Raw genomic sequence first — 24,446 nt, 5'->3', positions numbered from 1 at the left:
TGTGCTCTCTGAGAAAACGGCTACACAATTTAAGTACAGTAAAGAGCAGCAGGCTCTGTTGCCATGGCGACCTTGGCATTTCCCTGCTGCCTGTAGGTGCAGCACAGAGGTGCACCCTGTTGAATTATTTAGCCTTGGTGAGAGAAAAAATATAGCAACAGTCTCCCAGAGCGTAATTGATCTGAGAAACTAGATGACGTAAAGGGGTCTTTGCTGGTGTCACATTCCGGGCTTTCATCTGTTAATGGAGACCTTTTGGCACCAATCTGTGTGTGGGAATTTCTTACAGACCAGTTTGTCAAAGAATTTTGATCTCGACAGGCTAAACATTTTGCAGCAAGTTTTCCCTTTTTATTGCAGAGCAGCCACACACATCTGAAGACAGGAATATAGAAATTAAAAGCAGTTTAAAAAGACAACAGTACCTCATCATCAGTAGTTACATTTTTATATTTAATGACTTGATAATCACTTTGTTATTGCTAATGCAGTATTGTTATAGTTTAATAGAAGCCTTTTTAATTGGTAAAGTATAGTTCATACAGTTGGACTGTGTAAAAACTGTGTGGTACTTAATATTCAAGGTCAGAGTCATGGAGATTACTAAGCTCTCGGTCCTGAGTTTGATTCTGTGAAATCCTGCATATTTACTCTTTGTGCATGTTTGTTTTTGCTGGGTGCTATGAACGTTTAAACTGTACTGTATTTATGTTGAGTGGTACAGTGGTGCAGTGGTTGTTGCCTTGCAGTGTTGGGGCCCTGGGTTCAATTCTGGACCTGGGGGGCTATCTGTTTGAAGTTTGTATGTTCTCACTGTATTTGTGTGGGCTTCCTCTGGGTGCTCCAGTTTGCTGCTACTGTCCAAAAACAGATTGGTAGGGTAATTGCTTTACTTGCTGGGATAGACTCCAACTCCCCTGCAACCTTGTATTGTATTGGTGTATTGGTGCACCCAAGGTGAGGTCAGTTAGAACATGGATGGATATATTGATGTCTTAGGTTTTTAACATGCAAGGTTTTGTCTTCTTTATCATTTTGGTTCCAAATTGAATTCTGTGATGCAGACTTCACTTTGTTCCTGACCCCTGTGGTCCACCTGCCCCATGTTGTTGCTCCAGGTTGAGGTCTTTTCAGAGCATAGCTTGGTTTGTCTCTTTCATTATTGCTCATCTCACTCCAGAAAACAAGTGGGTTTGGATGTTTTGTCATGTAAATTCTTGCATTAATGGAATCTAATTGTGGACAGAATCTAGATATCTTGATACCTGATATGACTGCTACTTAGTCCTAGACCTCCCCCAGGACAGGCTGCTAACTTATTATTGCAAGTTTCTTTTGTCCTGGATTCATCTGAGGGATGACCAAATAATGTAAGATGTTAACAGGTATGATTCCACCCCCATCCTTTATGTACATAGTGGATTATGTTCAGATGAGAATAGATTAACAGATATATAGATATTAAATACCATTTTCCTTTCTCTATATTATGGAAATGTCCAATCACAACGCTAGAGGAGCCAGAACAGTCTTCTCATTCTACCAAACTATGGTTCTTGATCTTCAGATTACTTATACTATACATCTCAGATTCAGTATTTCACATTTACCCTGGGTAAAGCTACTTTGGGAAGTAGACAAATGTTGAGTCTGTATAATCAAAGCTCTCTGTCAGGTAAATTACGTAAAGACAAGATTTATTCTAAATCCCATCCACTCATAGCTACAGTACAAAAAAAATAATCTCCCTTCCTGTGCTGCAGCTGTTCTATTCATTGTTGTGAAGAGTTCCTTTTTGGCACCTACGCCTTGAAGATACTTAAAACATAGTTAAAACATAGTCCTACAGTACATTGCAGAGAAGCTATTTAAGGCTGTACTGTAGCTCAAAGGATGAATGTGCTACCTGTACTTCATAATTATGATTCAGTGTTCAAGGACATGAGAAAGCATAAAAACTTTCCTTGTTAGATCACTGTCCTCTGAGAACTGTGCCATCTGTTTTGGTTTTAAGAATGCTAAGTACCATGACAAAAGTGAATGAAATGGTAGGGGTATTTTCAGATGAGGGAAAGTAATGTGAGAAATGTGGCAAAGTCCTTCTGACTACTGTATACAAACCCACATTGTCTCTGAAAGAGTACATCCTACTGCACCTAGTGAATTCTATTAATTTCACTGTTTTTCATCAGTAGGGAGAACCATGCAGCTTTAAAGATTAAAAGAGACAACACTATTTATTACTTAAAAGCTACTGTTATTTCAAAGAGGGTTAAAATGTTCAGTGCTTCTGTTCTGGGACATGCCATAGTTTAAACGTGATTTCTGATGCTCTTTTTCAATTTGTGAACAAAAGCACAGTTTCTTGTAAAAGGCAGATGAAAGACTTCCTGCAATATTGCTCATTATCATTACTGTGGGCTTCTATTCCAAATGTTTGCCCTTTTAATAAACTCTATTATCTCAGCTAATTTAATGAAATGAAGCAGCCTACGTGTTCAGTACTACCATTTCTTTAATGCTTTAATTTAAATTCTACTTTAGTATTAGACCTGGATTATATAAAAACTCCAATCTAATCTCAGATTGTATCTAAAAACTCAGTACTCAATGGTAGAATTGAATTGGATCATGCAAAAGTTACCAAAAGATGTTATCTATTGACCTACTAATACTTAGAAGTTAAGTTGAAGTCCTGAAAAAACATGGCTCTTGATCTTTGGATTTGATCTGAATAGTTTGTTAGCACAGCACCCCAGTTTATTTTATAGATCCCTTTTCAGCTGTGTGCACAATTATTATAAGAATCTTTAGAATAATCACCAATTTCACCAGTAGCCTTTGCTCAGATATTTCTAGCACAGTATCAACACAAAATAGTTTGAGTAACTTTCTGCAGCAATGTTGTGCAGGGGAACTAGGCACTGTAATCAGTGGCATTTAAAGCAAATTGTCTTCTTCTGCGAAAATGATCTAAAATCCCTGGTTATTTTGTGAGTCAGAGGAAAGTTGAATACAATCCTGTAACTAGTTAATTCTGGAACAGTGGAAGTTAAAAAGATCTGAGAAGGCCGTTCTCAAGTGCAACAGGATGAAATATACAATACCGTGTTTAAAGTCTCTTGATGCTGAAGGTTATTTGTTTGTCAGACATTTTCTGCCACTGGGAGATGCAATGCAAGTACAGTACTGTATATGGACAATAAGTCATCTTGCCATTCATGATGGAGCTGATGTGCCAGTCATCTGTTTTTTTATTGGATAGAGCCTGATTCACCCAATTGCAGTTTGCCAGGGAAAGGCTTGCAAAGAAGATGTTGTTTAAGTTTATACAAAAATGAGCTTTTATTACAAGTTTGTCAGAGGTCTAGAGGGTGTCAGACCCAAAGCCTTAGAGACAACATCTTGATAAAACAAACTTGTTACAGTTTAGTTTTGTGGAAAATCATGTCAAACTGACACAATATAGCTTTCTACAAAAATCTTCATTACTGAACTTCTCCATTTCAGTAACTTCTCAATTTGCTGTTAATTTTTTGTCTGTGTGTATTCATTTTTGTGTTGTTTGACATCTGACTTTGCATAAAAAATACTGTAGTGTGCACAGCTTGAGCACTGGCACCGCAGGTATAGTCTCTTACACGGGCTATCAAGGGTGTTGATTAGCTTGCAGCAAGATATTGGCACTAGGATACCAACCCTTGTCTAGTTTTATAAATTTGGTTAATTCACATTCACATATTAGCATTAGCTATTTAATAACACAATTTACATACATTATACTTCTGGAAAATATGCTTTTTTCTAAATCACTTATGTATTTTTTCTAATAAATAAAAAATAGGAATAAATAAAACAGGAGTTCTACAGCTTATAGTATGAATACCTTTATGACAGCCCATGTAATTAAAAGACAAAAACAAAAAAGAAAGCATAGAAAGTATTAAGTACTGTAGAACAACATATAAAAATAATTTGATGATCATTACAGAAAGCTTCAGAAAATATTTAGAAAAATATAATTTTACACAATTTACAGATGTGCATAATGCCATTTTGATAAATGTTATTTTGCTTATGTTTAGATATTATTATAAATTGAATTGCATTCTGCTGATGCAATGGTTTTTGCAATACTGTGACAGATCACATGGTGAGGAATTCATAGCAAGACTACTGTAATGCTTTGGCTAAGACTAAGAGCTACAAAGCATTACTTGTAATATCAGTATCCAGTGGTATATTTATTCCTGCTATACATTTTTCACAGTAATTGCTTCTTTATTTTGTCCTTCATATACTAATGGAAATGTGTTGACAGCAACGTAACACATCTAGGGTTTTGATACAATAAAAGCTCCCTTGTCATTCAACAATGGGAATTGAAGGTCCAATCAAACAGAACAGCAGTATTTGTCATGGACTGGGGGTGAAAAGTGGTTGAATTGTAATACGGCAGCAAGACACATTTTTCTTCATTCAGCTTTGAATGTGGAAGTGATGAGAAAGGCTGATCTTACAAGTTCCCTAGTGAGTTATAATTCCGGGCTTACATTATTTCATTGCAAAATAGATCTATGTTTCCTGGAAATTATAAAGTAGTGATTAAAGTAATAGTAATTAAAGTAATGGCAGTGATTAATGAAAATGGCCTAACATTTGGGAACTGTCACAAGTTCAAATAAAATCAAACTGAGCTAAGTGTTCAAGAAGGAATTGTGACATCCTTTGTGCTACTGAAGCGCACTACCCTGCAAAAGGGATTTCAGATCTGTTGTTACTAAAATTTCTGTTTCATTTCATCACTATACAGATGTTATGACTGCCCTGGCTTCAACATGGGCAGAGCCCAATAGTATCCCCAGATAGAACTATGGATGTTAAGCAGAATGTAAGCTGTAAAAGAAACACAAAAATATATTTTTTCTTTCAGGTGAGTGATATTTTTAAAAGGGTTATAGCTGCTTTATAACTGCTGCTTGAGCTTTTCTTAACATTTAAGCTTTTCTGGCAGACTTAAGAAGACATGAAGAAGAAAAATATGAAGGGGGGTCATCTGGTCTAATTTTGCATTACAACTACCAAGGTTAGAAACCTTCCTGACAAAACTTAAAGTGTAAAGGTTCCCTTACAGATGATAAAACATTAACTGACGGTCTTTGCTATCTATATTTGTCTGTGATGACTAGATAAAATCACAACTTTATTTTATCTTGTGTTTCTCCTTCTAATATATCTTTAAAATCAATGTCAATTAATTTTATGCGGGTTCAAATATGAACTTTTGGCAGTATTTCATACCAAAATAGTCCTGGAGGCAACACTAAAAGCTTCATCTTTCCTAAATCAGGGCAGTCAAAAACTGTGAAACTTTTGAATTTGAAAGGATGTAGTTTTGAAACTAATGTGATACTTGTTTTTTACTTACTTTAAACTGAATGTTTAAAATATCCTGAGGGTCAAAAAAACTTATCACCTATAACAGCAACAAATTCAGCAGTAAACCTATTGTTACAAAATTTTAAAAAGTAGTAGGACTAACATTATATTTGAACAAACATGACAAAGGTAAATTAATTGAGCTGATGAACATTCTTCACTATATTAAATATTTAATATTAGTATTTGTCATCTGTGGTCTACTGAGAAAGTCACAGGCTAGTAGTGTGAGTCTCCAGCAAGGGAAGCAAGTGAGGTCCCAGGAATTGGGTCAGTGCAACACCATGCAGATAGGATGCTGTCAATCATTACAAGTTCTGTAGCATGCAGACTACATGCGCAGACCATCACATGTGAACCTCCACATTTTTTGCTCTGTTGTACACACCAATTAGTATGTTGTTCTTACATTAATGCTTCAGATTCACTGATGTCCATTAGGGTGGTCAACACTTACTGTAACCTCACTGAAAATAAGGTGAAAAAGGCGTTGTGCTGATCCTGAGTGGATAGTTTTTTGTGTTCTTTTTTTATTTTAACCAGGCTTGACATTAAACATGTCCAATAAACTCTCTCACTAATGAGAAGATTTTACGTTTTAGCAAACTGACTTGAGAGGATTAGAGTCAGTCACGAATGATTAATTAATCAAAATGATGCCAAAAACATTTAATCAATATCCAAAACATAACATGAATAATTAAACGTACTTTATAAGTTTCTTTTTATGCTCAGTATTGTTTGAGTTTGATCTGTAAGGCTTGCAGATTCTTACCTGGCTCCTAGAAGCCTAGGCTCAAATTGAGATACAGTATGTGTGATATTTAACTTCTTTTCAGGAACCTTGATCATATTGATGCACGCTTATGATATATGAAGAAAGGTAGCATACTGCATACAACATATTAGAAAACTTAAGCATGATGGGACAAGATCTCAATAAGGATTATGCTTAACATATTTTATGTACAGATATAACAACTCCATGGGTGTCTTTAGCTTGTTTTCTTAACAAATTGTGTGGGTGTTAGAGCACTAATTTACTTTGGTGGCTAAAGCAGAATCTCCCATCTGGGCTGTGGTCAATCACAATCACCCTTAGAGACAAGGAATTATTTTCTGAAACTGAGAAACCAAGCTAGAAAAAATTATTTCTGTAACACCTACAGCAGCTTTAACAATAAATGCGAAGAATGAGATTTTTAATAATGCAAAGGTTGATCGTTTAAGTACATTAAAAATCAATAGGAATAACTATAAATGCAGTTGTTTACAGTAAAATGTGTGTGTCTGGAAATCGTTAGTCAAATATACAAATGAATGAGGATTCTGAATTAAGAACTGAACTCAGTATCAGTGATTAGCTACGGTGATTAGCTATACAATAAAAAACATTTCACTCGAGCAGTTTAAACATGTAATAGAATGTAAATAGCCTGCTTCTCATTTATAAAATATCATTTGCAACCCCTAATGCTTTACTTAAAATACTCTATTTTGTTTATCATGATGACTAGCTTTTCTCACAAAGTGAGATATTACGAGTGATCACCATGTGAGCTATGTGAGCTCTCATAGCACCAGGAAAAAATGACTTATTGATGACTGGATAAGGGAACTAATAAATGCAAAATTGTCATTGACCACTTTGCAAGGTTATCAGAGTAACCAGAATACTGAAGGGTCAATGCTGGTATTCACACCAGGTACTGTTTGAGGTACTGTAGGGGCATACAGTATGTGTTGTTGTGGTGCATGTCTGTCCAGAGAGTATATGTGTGGAGACAGTAGAGAGAATATTTATTTTTAGGCTCTGCTTCAGCTTAATTCTGTGTTTTTTTCTTTTTTAATTTAAGAATATTCCCAAATCAGATGTGAAATAAGAACAATCGTGTTAACTTACACAGTCCTGTCCTGTGTGTCTGTCAATTTGCAGGTTTATACTTATACTCCGCTTTTGTCTGAAGACATAAAATAGGCAAAAACTAATTAAATGAAATTCACATAGTCACTTTACTTCATGTACATTTATATGTTCCTACCAGTGCTATACTATTGAATCGTACACATTTGTGATTTGAAAACATTTGATTGAGTGTGTTTAATCATATTAACTGAAGAAATGTAGAGAAATGTAGAGGCTAAAGACAATAATATCTGAATTGTTTTATTTGTACTTGACAGATTGATACATTTGAAAGATGAAGGTTGATTTAAAAAAAAAACAATACATTCATGTGTTTTTTCTTAAGAAATTGTATCATACTTTAAAATAATCCCCAGCCTTGGTGTTAAGATTGCTAGAGGACCTTCCCATTTTCATTCAAGCCAAGGTCCTTAATTGAAGTAATTAATACGTTAATATGTAAATATCAATGTTGTATTGAGACCTCAACTGAAAACATCTAATAGGCCAAGGCTATTCATAAAAAAGGCTCTTCATAAAAATAGGAGTGAAGCCTATTACTGTACATACTGTACCACCAGTAGGAGATGGGATACCACTGGACATCTCTGCAATAATTTATTTTAAACTTACATTCTGACTCAAAGTATTTTTTCAGGTTTTTCAATAATCCACACAAGTGGATAACTCTTTAGAGTCTTTTTATTTGCCTTTTTAGATCTATTTTAAACCTACACTATATAAAGGCATTTAACAGGATACAGTTAAAGGGAGTTACCTAGAAGCTGTGGCTATTTTTCTGTCTACAGATGTTTGAAAATAGATTACATGAAAGAAACTAGGTTATCAGCTGGAAATTAGATTTAATAAGCCTTCTCTTAACTAGTGGGTGATTAAAGAAGATTTGCATTACATATTCTGATATGAAAAAAGTGGTTCTGTTCAAAGTGTAAAACCCCAGCCCCTGTGTTTCTCATGTCTTTGCAGGCCTGGTTACAGAGATATGGCTATCTCCCCCCTACTGACCCCCGAATGTCTGTCTTGCGCTCAGCACAGACCATGCAGTCTGCTATCGCTGCCATGCAGCGTCTTTACGGCCTCAACGTCACGGGGACACTGGACCAAAACACAATAGAGTAAGTAGCCATCCCAGCTGTTCATGCTTCATTACACGTCTGCATGCATAGCAGGAGGTTTTCCTAATTGCCTGCCTGCAGGTCATTAGTGTTTGCATGATCTCATGCACTGCACACTTGAAGACATGTATTCATTGGTGCATGACATCGTTACTGTACAAGACAGATGCCAGAAAAGTGATTGCCATAATCTGGAAACACTGAACCCCCACAGAGTTGTGTACGACAATATACACACTGCATGAGCTGACTGTTCTCTACAAGAGATCTGCCAGTGGTACAGAGGGTTCTGTGTGTAATTTAGGTCTTATTAAGTCTTGATAAATATAATATAAAGCTATATTTTGTTATATGTACATGCAACATTACATAACAGATGTTAGTCTTCAGTATAAATAATAACAACATCAGTCATGGAGGAAGAGAAATCAATGACAAGGAAAATTCTAGTTAGAAATTAAAAAACTAATAAACAGGTTGGAAGCTGCTATTAAGAGAATATTCAGAAAATACCAGAAGACCCCGGAGTGCACTACTAACATTTAGCCACAGGCTTCATAATAAGACTCCAATTGTACTCATATACAGTATCAGTTCTTTATAAAGATACTGTATGTGATATAGTGTACTGTAAATAGCCTGTTTTGTAATACAATTATGGAGTATTCTTAACTAGTTTTACTTAATAAGCGCTATTTTATTTGTTAGAATGTATCCCAGTTCACATGGACAACATGAGACATTGGCCTGAGTGAGATCTGATATATATATATACTGTATGATATAGCACTAGAACATAATTGTGTTAGTGAATTAGAATGGACAACTTATATAGTAAATGCAGAATGTTGAATGTTGACAGTTGACCATCTTGCAGGGTTGTCAGGGGTTCATGTGACCACAGTACTGAGGGGGTTCTTCATGTGGGCATTCACATGTACCTGTACAGATCCGTACTGTGGCATTAGTTAGTTGTGTTCCTAAATCCACAGTAATAGCAGTAGAGAACTGGACAGGGGATTGTGTGATAAGTAGAAGCCCTTGGTCAGCTGAACAGTTATGACCCTTGTTTCTGGCCAGAATGGTAGTGCAAATCACCCGAACAGCCTTTGTGTGCATCCTGAATTTCACTTTCAGTTGATTTTGATTGTCATTTTGTATCGCAAAATGAATCCTGGGGGAAATACTTTGCATTTAAAATGTAGAGTAGTTCAATATATTTTGAAAATAGCAGGTTTTAGCAGAGACTATCCAATTACTGTTAATCCCCCTCACTCTCCTGTTAATTACTGTAGAGAGCTAGGCTGAAAATGGGGAGTGAGGCTGGGCTTATCTACACTGTACACTGCATATAAAGTAAATCTAGTTGATACCCCCCTTTCTTAACTATTTTAATTCTTGTTTTGTTTTTTTCCTTTTGCTTCTGTAATATGATGTAGTGATATCACCTTGAGGTGAGACATTATCTTTTATTGTGTGTTTTATTTTTGTAATATTCTGTAAATTGTGTGCTATGACCAGAGATGATGCTCTGATTATCCTTAGTATAATTGGGCTGAATACCCCCTGGTATAGTGCTATAACTGGAAAGCAACGTTTTAGCAAACATTTATCATCAATTCCATCTAAAGATCAAATTTAGACTTGTATACAATAATAATACCATGACATACAGGTATCCAGGATCCAGAATAAGTTATAATGATGGTTATGGCACTTGTTAGATTCCAGCTGCAGACCAATATATTGGATGATGCTGGGCCCCTGTATATTAAGTGTCACTTAACTATTGCATCTTGGCTGCCTATGTCTAGGATAAGGGAAGCTGTCATTAACAAATTCTTGACATAAATGTAATAAAAAACGTATGACATAAATAAAAGCTTTCAGATGCCATGTGCCAGTGCAAATCTGTAACCGGATATTATAAAAACGCAACAGAGGAGCGAGCAAAAAGAGGAATTTCCAGACAGTTGTTTCAAGTGGGGTTTTATAACTTTCTGCAGAAAATCAGGGTATTTTTTCCATTTCATATTAATTTTACACATGACTCTAAAAAGAAAATCTTACATTTTCAGATTTTTACTAAAGCTGCCATTTCTGTGTGTGAGTTCTGATTGGTAATAAGTAAATGTAATGATTGAACAGCAGTGGGAAAAGCCAGCTAACAGCAGACAGTCTCACTGCAGAAAAGAAATGCGTTCTTCTCTCCTGCCATGTGGTGCTGAGGCAGGAGAAAAAGCTGCCAGGCTTCAAATCAGTGCATTTGACCTTCACAGCTGGATGAAGAAACCTCGGTGTGGTGTGCCAGACCAGCCAGGAGGAGCATCCAAGTTCAATGTGCGAAGAAGGCGGTATGCTCTCACAGGACAGAAGTGGCCACACAAGTATATCACTTACAGGTAAGGGATAATCTCTTGCTTTGCATTGTAGGTGAGGGGACAGCAATGGCTGTGAATTTAAATTATAGATGAGGGTTAGAATAAAGGGCAGCAGAGTGGTACATTGCTGCCTTGCATCTCCAGGGCCTGGGGTTCAATCCTGGACCTGCCTGGAATTTGTTTTCCCTGGATTCGTATGGGTTCCCATTAGATGCTCTAGTTTCCTCACAGAGTCCAAAAACATACTGGTAGCTTAATTGGCTTCTTAGAAAATTGGCCCTGCCATGAGTGTGTGTGTGTGTTTGTCTCAGTGTGTGCCCTGGATGGACTGATGTCCCATCCTGGATGTTTTTTTGCTTTGGGCTTGTTGCCAGGTTGGGCTCTGGTTCCCCCGCAACCCTGTATTGAATGAAGCAGTTGGAAAATGGATGGATGGCATAGGCTTTAGAATCAGCAATAAGAGGCCGCACAGGAAAGTTCTAAAATAACTAAATTTTTATACTTAGAAGTATCTAAACCAAAACTCAAACCTTATAAAATCTTAGAAGTAACTGTGTTAATAGTTTAATCAGCTGACTGGCTTTTAGTCCACTTTTGAGTGGTATCCCTTTCCTTTCAGCAACCAAGAGCAAGTCAGCTGGACTGGATTCTGCAGCTGAGTATGTAATGGTGACAGTAACTCCTGTCATCAGCTCCTTGTTAGGCAGAATGCTTTTTGTAATTTTCTTTTTTCATGTTCACATTTAGCCATCTGTTGCATTTAAAAAAAATGTGATTTTTTCTAGGTTTCACATTTTATTATGTAAAAACATCTGATGTACCAGTATTGGCTCATCATGCTATTTCTCACCTTTATTCCTATGCAAGAATTACATTTTGACTTTAGGTTAACGTGTGCTTGTGTGGATTTTAACAGCTGTTGAGCAGAGTTCCAGAATGTGAATATTCTGGAATTATGTGAATATGAAATTTACCAAATAAATCACAGTAAACTACTGTTAATGCCAGAATGTAATGACTCAGGGTACACATCCATCTTTTATATTTGCTAATGTCTGCCAAATCCCAAATAACTAGAAATCAAATGAAAATTGACATTATATACAACTTTTCAAAGAGTATAAATCTGATTTTCCCATAACATGTGTCCAATGTAAGTATGCCATGACCTTTAAAATGTAAATTTATTTCCATATAGGAAGACCAACAGTGTCACAAAAAGCAATACATACACAGAATCCAGAGCAACTGGAATTACTGGAGTTTACTGGAGTTAAAGTTTGTTAAAAAATCAGATATGATTATCAAATTTACGGTATGGTGAGGCAATGACCCCTCTACAGAGTTTTAGGAACTGGATTTGTTACAATGCATATGTCATTAATAATTCATGAAGAATAAATACTTGTATTTTTAGTTAGACTGAATACTGTGCTCTCCAATTCTTCTGTAAACCTGCCAAATGTATACTTTACTTTCTATCTTACCTCATGAAATGGAAATAGAGAAAAAAATCAGTTTTCAATAGCACTTGGCAGAACATGATTGAGCCTGTTCAATGTAATTGTCCCAGAGGTTTGGCAACAAATGGAGGTACAGGTGTCATCCTGTCTGCTTCCGTCTGGGTGTCAAAGCAGACTTCTGCTGCTCCCAGGACTGAGCTTCTCCTTTGAACTGTGGGTTTTATACAGCTGTGGTCAACAATTAATTATTAATGACAGCTTCATTACAACTCAACTAACATAGTACATTAAAAACTACTGTTTTCCTAAGATTGACTTTACCTATTTAAAACTGGCCTTTGAGCATGTGGTCTGAAGAGTCCAGAATACATTTTATTTTTCATATTTGGATAGTAATTTTACATCTAATTAGTTTTTTCTAACACAAATATCTTGCTTTTAGAAGAAAATTAACCAGCTGCTGTGATTCATTTGCAGGATATCCAACTTTTTAGTGAGGTCATCCATTGCAAGCACTTCAGGCAACAGTCGGATGTTGCCTGTGAAAGAAAAATGTCTCCATCAATCAATCATCAGTATCTCAGAGACACTCTTTTTAGACACATTCAAATATAGTGAAAAGAAGAAGCAATTTTAATACAGACAAATAATATAGTACAGAGAAATAAATCATGTTTTAATGTGGAAAAAGAATATCGTTTATTTTTTTTATTTTTCTAGATAATCAAATTCTGACATCCCTTAATGACTATTTTGTATCTGGTATCTTATGGAACTGAGCAGATCAGATTTAAGAGCTTTCTTTTAGGTTGTCTTGTACACTTTTATCTAACCAATGGGTAAAATGAGGAGCTCCTCAAATTGTATTGTAGAAGCAAGCTGATATTGTCCATGAGAGCTCAAAAGTGATGAAAAACATAATCTTTAGTTGGACATCACTTTTTGTATTTCGAATGTCATTCACAAAGACATCAGGAGTCAGGGTGCCTTTCTCATCTTTATCTCTATGAAACAGCAGCTTTGAACTACAACAGGATGCTGGCTGATTATAAAATATCCATTTTCCTTTTCCCCTGGATTCATGATTTTTGAATGTACCTGTGTCTGAGTATGAAAATGTGGCTATAGGACGTGCAGGTTGTAAAGCCGAGGGAGCTTAAGTGTTATCCTAAATAGCCAAAAGATTAATAAAGTGCCTCCATGGGTAATGTCTCCAGGGAAATAAAGGGAAGGAATTAAACCTGTACATGAGCAGAGGTGACACATTCATTTTCAATCCCATTAACACTTTCAGAGAAGAAGTGAAAGGGTCCTGCCTAATTCAGCTTTGATTGATGACAGTGGCAATAGATGATAAGGATTTAACAAGTTATTCAAATTCTGGCCTCTTTTAATTCTATCGCAGGCTCACCTTTTCAAATAAAATGTAAATCAGTAAAGGGCTGGCAATCAATGATGGATTGCTGACTAAAGAGTCTGCTAAAAACTAGATTTCCATTTCTTGTAAACTGCTGGTGGTAGATAAAAACCAAATGTTAAAGTTCAGCAAAGCTGCTTGGATTGAGTTTTTCGACGGAAACTTTGTTATGTGTTTCATCCTTTTTATAGTATATGGCACAACTGTTGATTTTAAATCCTCTGGTTTCAAAAGGGAGGAAAGAACCTCTGTGCCTAATTCTAAACTAGTTTTTCTCAGCTGTTTCTGAACATTTCAAATTCACTCTTTCTGCAGTTTAGAGATTATTTTTTTAAAGACATTTTTAAATTCATTGCACTGAGTGTCATTCAGAGAACCAGAACGAGAATGAATAAGACATTGATTCACATACTTTTTAAAGATATTTCCACAGACCACTTTTAGATTAGATTAGTGCTTGAAACAGTTTTCTGTGCTTTAAAACCCTCAATAGAAGTGCAGTCACTGGCATATGCAGAATATTTTAAGGAGCAGTGCAGCAATGAACAGTTAGCTCCACTGTCTGGTTATTAAAGTGAAGTAGACCAATATTTAAAACATTAATTCCTTTGCCTAGACTTATTTTAAATTTCTGTATTTTAAAATGTGTTAGTTGAGTGTTTGAGAATATACATGAGGTGGTTGCCAATACGTCTGAATTGAAAACAAAAAGTGCTGTTTGAGGGAACTGTGGAATAAGGTGGCAGCTCATTTGCTGCTTGTTTCACTGTGAACAGGCTTTAAAATCAACCAAGCACAACCCAAATCCTTCCTAAGCAGTCGACTGTTAATAATCCTAATTGCAAAATAAAATTTCCCCAGAAGAAATCCTGCTTCCTCTGAGATCCTACCGTGCTTAATTTACAGCCATGCCAGGGAAATTCTGCTCATTAAACAAGATACATGCTGTAGCTGGGGAAACCACAAGAGGTTTAAGACACACTTCCTTTTCTTGAGGACTGCGAGGAAGTGCTTGCAGGGTTTGTTGTGGTCCTTATCTTAGTCCCGAAGGCAGCGGCAGGAGAATATGCTGCAGCCACCTGATTCACAGACTAAAGTATCATGACAGATCCAAAAGGCTGAAGTTGATATTCCTATCTATTTGTATGTTTGTGTCAATGACAGGGACATTAATGCTGGAAAGTTTCACAAAGGGATTTAATGTTTTTTTTTTTAATATCCAGTGTGTGATATTATTCCTGTATCTTTTCTATCCTTGGATGAGAAGGCCTTATATTGATATCCTGTATGGTGCACACTTTTTTGTTTGTTCTAAAATGTATCAGTCTGTAATACAATTGTAGTAAATGAAAAGGAAAACTTAGCGATATTTTAAGCATTTAATCACCTGCCAACAGTATCTTAACTTTAGAAATGTTTCCTTTAACAAAACAATGACATTCGCCTTCCTCTTACGGTTTGTGTACTCCTGAAACGCAAACACAGCAGTGACATTTTTTACTTACAGCGTTGAACAATATTTACCTGACTATGTGGTGTTTGCTTTGCCTTTTCTACGTTTTGTCTGTGTAGCATAAAGAACGTCACTCCCAAAGTGGGCGCAGAAGAGACTCACGATGCCATCCGCCGTGCCTTTGACGTCTGGCAGAATGTCACTCCGCTGAGGTTCGAGGCCGTCCCTTACAACACTCTGGAGAACGGAAAGAGGGACGTGGACATTACAATTATATTTGCATCTGGTTTCCATGGTGACAGCTCTCCGTTTGATGGAGAGGGAGGGTTTCTGGCACACGCATACTTCCCAGGACCCGGGATTGGTGGAGACACTCACTTTGACTCGGATGAGCCGTGGACTTTAGGAAACCCCAATCATGATGGTGAGATTTTCTTAAATGACCTTGGAATTATTGATACAGTTATGGCTTCATTGAGTCCAAGACAATGATGAGGTTGCTTCCAGACACCCGTCATTTGAAAGAGCCTGTCACAGTCTTTCAAGGTTCAAGCACTCATTGCTACTCAATTAATGTTTTTCTGTGGTGAAAAAATGTAACAGTAAATAAAGGTTTCAGCTTATTATTATCTTGGCAATCTAATTTTTGCAACCAAACATGTAATATAGCTGTGAGCATCCAGACCAGAGCAGGTTAAAGCTTAAAAAATCATATTGGAAAAATATTAATAATGTGCATACAAGAACATCCTTGAACAACAAAGTTCAGACATCTTGAAAAATCATTTACTACAAAAGGGTTCCTGAAATTATGTAATTTAAAGAACCATCTCCAGTTGCACTTGTGGTGTTTTTGTTATCAGCAAAGCCACTGATCTCTTATATTCTCAGTATTTTCAGTTATTAAAAATGATCTGTCAGCTGTTTGCAGAGTAGCCTTTTGAAGTTAACACTTTTACAGTTGTGGATGCTGTGTTGCGTTGTTGAGAACAGATAGTCACTCTCCAAAACATCTTTTGGTTCATGAGAAATTAAACTACAGGACCTCCCAGTGGGATTTGCCATGAAAGTGCTGGCAGGCTGACAGCTCACCCAGCCTGATTTTGGAGTATTTAGTCTTGTGCTGCTTTGGTTTCAAATCAGTAGAGGACTGTAGGGGTGGGGTGGAAGTCATGGTTATGATCTGACTATAAGGTCAGAGGGAATCATAAAGAAATGAGGATATACATTTAAACAGTACCTTTGGTTGTGCTCTTGACCAAAGTTTCATACTGTTTTGTATTTAAATAAATTTAAATATTATGATGTTTTTATTTTTCTAGATATTAAATTACATGTGTACTATATGTACTTTATGTATCATGAGGAATGAAGTTGACTTTACCAATTGAGTTTATGAATTACATGAAATTCAATTAAATCAGACAATATGAATAAATGTTTGTTTAGTATTGACATAAATTATTCATATTTTCTGATCAAATAAAATGTCATCGCTTGCATTGAGCGCCTCATGAATGTAACCTATGTGTCCTATAATCCTTTGTAAATGCGGTGTATCAAGAGAAATAGGCCATGAAATAAGGTTGTCAGTCATCCTCACTTTAAACACGTGGCAGTTTTAAATACCAGATTACACTCTTGTGACCTTTAAGTGGATGTTTTCCCTAATTTCTGCCTGTGAAGGTGCTAAAAATCATTGTGGCATCCTCACAGCAGCATCCCTAATCTATTTTCCTGGGCGGAATGGAGCAATTAAGCAACTGCTGCTCCAGCGGGCCTGAAAAGGGAACCTGGGCTGAATTTAAACCCTGTAGTATCAGCTGAAAGCAGACAGCCTGATGTGGAGGAGAGAGAAACACAGTTAGTACTGCAAGCTTTGTGAGAGGTCAGATAGTGCCAACAGAAAAACTACTGGGAAAGAAAATACAACAATACTAAAATATTTAAAAACTTTTGAAAACAATAATTCTGACAGTCAGCCCTATTGTAAGTAAGATCAATAGCCCTTTCTCAAACACAACATCTGCGAAACTATACAGTATACAATTTGTGTAAAGTTTTTCCTCCATCTTCAATAAGGAAAGCTGTAAAAAACTGTAACAGTGAAGAGACATCTTAAGGCTAAAGCTACAGCCAGATGCAAGGTTCATTCTAAACTCTGTCACTCACTGTCGCTTTTCTGTAAGCCATTCTCCTGCTCAGTTCCTTTGCCTTTTCCCTCGCACTTGTCAATTGACTATTATTAAATTTCCCTTTTCCCATTCCTGCTATCAGGTAGCTGGTCACAACCTATCCCGTGCCCCTGCTGTAACGCTGCTGTGGCAGGACAGGTCAAAGCAGCCTGAGGGGGTGAGGTGCTTCCCTCCCAGATGACTGTGGTTTCACATGCACTGCCAGCCTGTGGCTGCTCTTGGTTCAGTGCTCAGTTAAGTTACCATGCAGTTTAATCTTTCTTCTTGCCGATGTGCTGTGGAAGGTACCATCCCCAATGTGCCTTAGTCTTACTGCTGGTCACTCTGACAGGGGCAAGCCTTGTTTATTAAGCAAAACTTGCTTATCAAAAAAAAGTAGGTCAGGGCTTTAATGTATAACCATTTTGACAGTGATGTAGAGTCCATAGAAATGAATAGGTCACATTTAACAGTGCTTCCAGATTGGAACCCAGATATCCTAGCACTGGGTTTTTGTCTCTTCCTGCACTACTTTTCTGCTTCTTTAAAAAGCCCCAGATGAAATCAGAACTAGACAGCAGAAGTTTCTGAAATGAAAGGAATGGAATAAACAGACATGCTTAAAAGTATAGCTGCACGGGGAGTTGGTGTGGTCTTTCAGGACGCTTGACCAAAGAATCATGGTTATGGTCCTAAGGTGGATCTCATGCTGCGCAGCCATCTGTGTAATTGGCACCAGCATGTGCTGTGGGTTTAAGCTGTCCAGTTCCCATGTTATATTGCAGAACCAGGAGCATCCTGTGACTTAATCCATTGTCAATAGATTCTTAATGCTGCTAGCTATTCCAGTAAGAGTATTAGAATAATTATAAAAGTAGAAAGGTAGCAGTGCTGGTAGCATGTATTCTACAAATAAAGTCAGATCATCTCAGAACAACGGTTCATTTAGAATATTTTTCAGTAGAGTCTTTTTGTAAATGTCATAGACGAGTATTCATACTTGACTTCTGCTCTGAGGAAAATGGTATTTATGGCTGGGATTTCGTCTTTCCTCTTCAGAAAGTCTTCTTGATAAGAAAGCAGGCCAGAATAGAAGGCGATTATCCACTGATTGCTTATAACAGGGGTCGACAACCTTTCAGAAGGGTGCCAAGAGTTAGCACTGTTTTTATGGATTTTCATGACATTGATATTTTTTAACGCGTTAAAAGCAGTTTTAATGTCATAATAGCCCTACTTACTTTTTGATTCATAAATATTTAACATTAAAATATAGTAATATCTAAATTGAAAAAAAAATATGCATCTTACCATTTAGTGTGGTCCTTGACTTTGCTCTCCCTTGCTGAGTTCTCCAGTCTCAGGCTTGTATCTTGACACTTTAAGTATGCACAGTCCATCTCCTGAAGCACATTTGCAAACTGCTTAAGCTTCAAGCAGATTTAGAAACAGGAACATTCACTATCCTCACCACTGTAGTCAACACATTATTAATTTCATAATTTAAAATCTTGACACAATGATTTTCCTGATGAATAATACAACAAAAATATGATCTACGTTCCTCGCAAAAAATATTTTCTTGATATTAATTTATCTTTCCTCTAAATGATTAATAAATGACTAACTGTAGCTGTATCTTCTCCTGTAATTGTGACATGCATGGGTTTAAGGCATCTTTTAATGCCCATGTCCGTTGTTTGTTAACGTTTTCAGCAATTTCACTTATTTGTCTCTCTATTGATCTTGCAGACACAGGTAATTTTCAAAGACTCAGCCTTGTCTGTGTTTGTCATGCCTGTCATGTCATGTCATCCTTGAAGTGTTTGTCTTTTTTTTTTGGAAAGTGTTACTGGACACTACTTGATGTGTGGCTAATACTGCTCTCACAACACGGAGCACAAACAGCACGGCTTTTATGTTCAATATCCATATTCATCTATTTAAAAGGGCTGAAATGAGCGAACATCTAACTTTTGATTCTTAGCAATCACCGTTTTGTCCAAAATGTTTGACTTTACACTTACAGTAGGTGTGGTTGTGGCACGGACCACGAGCTTTCCTGTTAAAACAATAACATATATTATAGCACTGCTAAAAATAATGTTGTGTAACAACCAAGTAAATCATTTTTTCTATGCCTAAGAATCTTCATAGGTAGCATGTTGTAGAGAATTACAACAGGCAAGCATAGTTTTTATCATTTTTTAGACTTAATTTCTTTGTGGCTTTATTAGACTTTTATTTTAACTGCCACTTTCATTGCAAGTGCCATCAAAAATTCCTTTGCATGCCAATAATGGCACATACAGTATGCAGAAGGTTGCCGATCCTTGGCTTATAGCTTGCCCTGTTCCTTGGAACACACATTGACTAAAGCCTGGAACACTAGTGGAGTTTTGCATGAGCTCTGTTTGTTTTAGCACAAAATGGCAGATTCCAAAAACAAAAGACAGTTTTTCGATTTGAAAGAACAAGTTTGCATGATGTGACCATTCTTGATGGCCCCAGAGTTATGCTAGTACTCTACATGTGTGTAGTAATGTGATGTACTTAATGTAAAGAATATGATGAAAATATGTGTTGTATTTTCAGTATCTTGATGAAAATTTTATGGTCCTGGAAGCTACATCACTTTCATATGAATGATGTACTGTAGAAACTCTCAAGAGATGACTAAGCTGTCATCTTCCAAAGGATTACACATACAGTATGCAGTACTTTTTTTTTCCTTTACAGTAATACAGAGGCCAGAAAAAACATTACTCCCTTAAATAACATTTTAAAAATACAGAAGGCATGTCTCATCTTAGGGGAAGAGTTGTGTGTTATGTCCATCATGCCTTGTGATCCTGGGTCTCAGTAGTTTTGACCCATCTCTTGATGATGTTTATTATCAGAGGCCAAGTAGTTGTAACCAGATGCAGTGAACCCTGAGATTGGATGTCCAGCAGTGATATGTTGTGAATGCAGAAACTAGAACAACAAAAAAGACACTCAAAAGAAATACAGTGAACAGTAGTCATTTCAGGTAAACTGCAGCGTGATCAGGTTCTAGGTGCAGTATAGACCTTTGTATTCCAGACAGGAGAGTGCAGTGTGTAAGAGCTGAAGGAGCTGCAGGATCAGATCACTGCCTCACTGTTTTATTAAGTACCCTAGAGTCTGTGCTGGCTGTTGTGCTCAGTCTTGCAGAGCCAGTTGGCTCACGTCCTTAAACCAGGCTGCCTTTGGGATTTGCTCTTCCCTTGCCTGTCCAAGAAAATGCTTCTTTGCCTGAAGTAATCAAGACCTGAGAGCCTCAGTGTGTCCCGAGGTAGTAAAGACCCTCTTTTCTATTGCTGTTAGAAGGTAGAAATGTCATTCACAGATCAATGATCACCTGGCTTTCTTGTAATAAAGTTTTTGTCATTGTGCTTGTATACACCTGAAAGATAATTCTTACAACTGTTTTGCATTGCTGCAGCTCCATAAGAATGATACCTGTAAGAATTATAAGGTCCGTAAAAATATAGAATTTTTTGAAGATGGATGGGTGACTTCAATTAATCATACTGCTGTTTAGTGTAAATTTGCTCTCAGTAGTCTGGTGTTTGTCTTGGAGAGTATTCATGAAGATGCAGCCATGATATGTGTTGTTACAACTAGGAAGTCTCAATGCTTCTCGGATCTAGAAATAATGGAATGGTGTTGCCGAACTGTAGGGGGTCTGAAAGACCTAAATCAAAAATAATCTTCTGGTCTACTTTAGTTTATTGAATTCTTGGTAAATCATTAAGGGCCATCCATAGTCTATGATCACAGGATAAAAGACAAGTAGCTGAAGCAGAGAGAGAGGCAGGACACACAGAAGAGAGAAGGAGGAGCAAGAGACAGGGAAAGGAGCAGAAGTGAGAGGACCTTGTTTGAATGAACCTTATTTAACATTATATTTAACCAGATTCTGGTTAAATATTTGAATCTTGTTTAAGAGAGCTTGCCACTTTATTTCAGAAAACTCTGATTTCCTTTATAAAGAATCCCCAGGTTGAAAACGTTCTTTCCTGGTTAGTGGATATATTTTTTTAATAAGCAACTACTGTATATTCCCATTCTCTTTGGAGCATTCAGATTTGTAGGAAGGGAGATGGGTTGGATTCTGTTTTATTTAGAATGCAGGTTTATCTCTCTTGTGGATCTGTTAGGCAATATATAGGATTTTTAAAACAGGGTAGTAGTCTAGGTTTTTTGGGTTGGTCAGGACATGGGCCACCAAAATACCTTGTTTGAAAATAGAGTAACTTGTGTGTTTTATGTTATGTTGTGTATTAGTTTGTGATATTGTTTTGACATATTTATTTATCCCAGTTTTCCTTAATTTATTACTGTTTGCCAGAGCTGTACCAGAAAAAAAAAAACTTGGGTGCCTCTACCTATACCAACCACTTGGCTATATTCTTGGCTATATCTTTACAATTTGGTATTAATGATTATGATGATCTCACTCTGTATTACATTTTCTTAACCCTTTATCTGGTCCAGCATGCACAGATTGACTGTAACTGTGCAGAAATTGAGCTCTTATATCACAAGACATTTTATCTCTACAGGTTTTAATTTAAACATTTGGCAGTTCAATACATTTTTGATTAATTTTGTCTTTGTTCCATTTTTAATTCTTATATAAAATTACAGTATATATATTTATCTTTCAGGACTTTAGTAATTGAACAAGGTCTAGTATTTTCATGAGGGATGTTCCACTCTCAGTCAGCTGGCTAATTTCTGTGTGCCTCAGACAAAGAGAGGACAGACGTTTGTCAGTTATAACAGTTTCACCACCTCCTACACCCGTAGTGTAGGTTAAAAGTCGCCCTTTTGCTCAATAGAGAGCATTTCTAGCTGTTTTATTTTCCATGTGCCTCACTCTTAACTGAAAGCAAACTCAGAAGTGATTCAGATGTCCTTGTTGGCTATTTATAACTCTTTGAGTCTGATAGGCAGAAGGAGGATTTTATCCATTAATAAGAGCGTACTGCCTTTTAACTCCTAACCACAGCTATTTATTTTCTGTCTAAACCTGATCATTATCATTGTAGTTGCACCAAGCTGAAGACAGCCCAGTGCATTTGAAATTACCTGTTTTGAAACAGGTCCAGTTGAAGCAGAAAAAATGTATTTTTAATAGTGATTGTAACTCATTCAGTATCTATTTTATATAGTGTGTCAAGGGCAGAGAAAGGTTGAGTGACTGTGGCTAAAAATATTTCTTTATCCACTATAACCTTCCTAATACCAGTTTAGATTAAATTCATAGTTATTACAGCCTTCGTAGCAAACAAGGAACATGGATGAAGTAACTCTTCTTTGAAAATAGCTGTTTCATCAGAAAAGGAATATTCAGTCTTGTATACAGTATGTATTTCTTTCACGTATGATTGTATCAAAATCTTATACCAGCCAAAAGGTGTTACTCTGGTTTTTCTGAGACATTCTTGACAAGAAAGGTCCCATCATTTCTAGATATTAACACATTTTATCTCGTGAAGTGTACAGGTATGTGATGCTGAAAACCTTTGTGAAGAAAAAACATCATTGTCCATAAACTATTGATTTATAACATGCGGCTTAGAAGACACAGATGCAGAATTATAATCAAACAACTGTGCCTAATTTCCAGAGCTGACAAAAATAGCAGTTTTATGTTTCCCATTCTGACTTCTTTGGTTCCAGAGGTGGAGTTAAGAAGAGCTTTCTGTCGAGCTACTATATCTTTAAACAAATGACCCTACTGACAAACAAAAGTCTTTTGTGTTTCCTTTATTATTTATATTTGTGTTTTCTGACTTTTTGACATTTTATTCAGTTTTAGATTGCTCAAACTTATATAAGCTTTAGAGCTATTGTATCCATGCTAATTTGTGTTTTTTATCATTCTTTTTGCCTGCCATTAGGCAAAGTAAAGAATAACATTTGAAGTATTCACTGTTCCACAAGCTTTTAAAAACCACAATGAGATTCAAATTTGAAATATAAACATCCTTCTAAAAATATAATGGGTGTAAGGAGGACATTCAATCTGTTTCAGAAACTTAGTCTGGAGAAAAACTTTGAACAAATGAACACAAGCAATTATGAAGGGAACAATAAAGGCTTTTCAGTGTTCTGTGAGAGTTCACTGAGCAGCAACATAAATAAATTGCTGACATATTATCCATAATAACATTTTGTTATGTTTTATGGTCTAATCTTTACATTTCTGTAATATTTAAATTTTAAATACTTTTGTTACTCTTTTGTATTGTGGTTGTCAATATACTTATTACCTAACCAAAGCTCAGGTTAAAATAAAAGTACTGACCAAATTCGGATGCCAAACCCAGCATTTATAACAGCTATTCACTCAGCTTTTATCATCAAAGTATTTGCCCCTTAAAGGGTCCATTCGATACTGGGTTTGGATTTAGTGGTTGTTTAATAGGACATAGTTTAGAGCCTCTGTGCCATGTTCACAGAACACTTTCAGATTTAAATCCTATATTGAATGTGAACTAGTAAAGGAACAAATTTTACAAAGCTGTATTTGAATACTTTTGAGTGAAAGGAATGGAACCTTCATTTAGCTTAACTGTCTGTGGCAATGCACTCAAAACTACCAGGATTTACGCTTCTAAATTGAACCATGAACTTGACTGTTTTGTTAGTGAAAGGAAAATACAGTTCTTGCATTTCTACTACGGGGTGAAGGCTTCATTTTTTCAGACTATAAATGATTCATTCAGGGCTGGCTTACATTGAAAAGAAGGTCAACTAAATCCCAGTATGGACATGATGTACTGTAAAATCTCATTGAGGCCATTGGAGTAAACATATTTTTTAAAATAATGCATGGAAACTAATAATAGTAAATATAAATATTTCTTGGGCTGTATGTTCTGCAAGACTGGGTCACAGAAAATATATATCTGGCTGATCTTCTTAGATCAAATCCCCAGAGACATGTCCCCTGTGAGCAAATCTCTGTTTTTTCAAGCCTTCAGTTAATGATCTCTTGACCCAGACAATTTAACGAAAAACAAACAAAACCCCAGACAGCTC

The 24,446-nt window shown here is 36.4% G+C and overlaps 1 protein-coding gene across 1 annotated transcript in view; it reads left to right on the top strand.

Annotated features, from left to right (window-relative positions):
- Positions 1-24,446, top strand: part of mmp16a (matrix metallopeptidase 16a (membrane-inserted)) — a 53,991-nt gene that overhangs the window by 6,830 nt on the left and 22,715 nt on the right. Inside the window, exons 2-4 of the mRNA XM_088918757.1 lie at positions 8,333-8,481; positions 10,761-10,883; positions 15,315-15,619. Coding sequence (XP_088774883.1) covers positions 8,333-8,481; positions 10,761-10,883; positions 15,315-15,619 — 577 coding nt within the window. The remainder of the gene's footprint in view (positions 1-8,332; positions 8,482-10,760; positions 10,884-15,314; positions 15,620-24,446) is intronic.

The sequence above is a fragment of the Atractosteus spatula genome, chromosome 6 (assembly GCF_055471065.1).
Source record: "Atractosteus spatula isolate fAtrSpa1 chromosome 6, fAtrSpa1.hap1, whole genome shotgun sequence".
Taxonomy (NCBI): domain Eukaryota; kingdom Metazoa; phylum Chordata; class Actinopteri; order Semionotiformes; family Lepisosteidae; genus Atractosteus; species Atractosteus spatula.
This window is presented reverse-complemented; position numbering and strand designations above follow the sequence as displayed.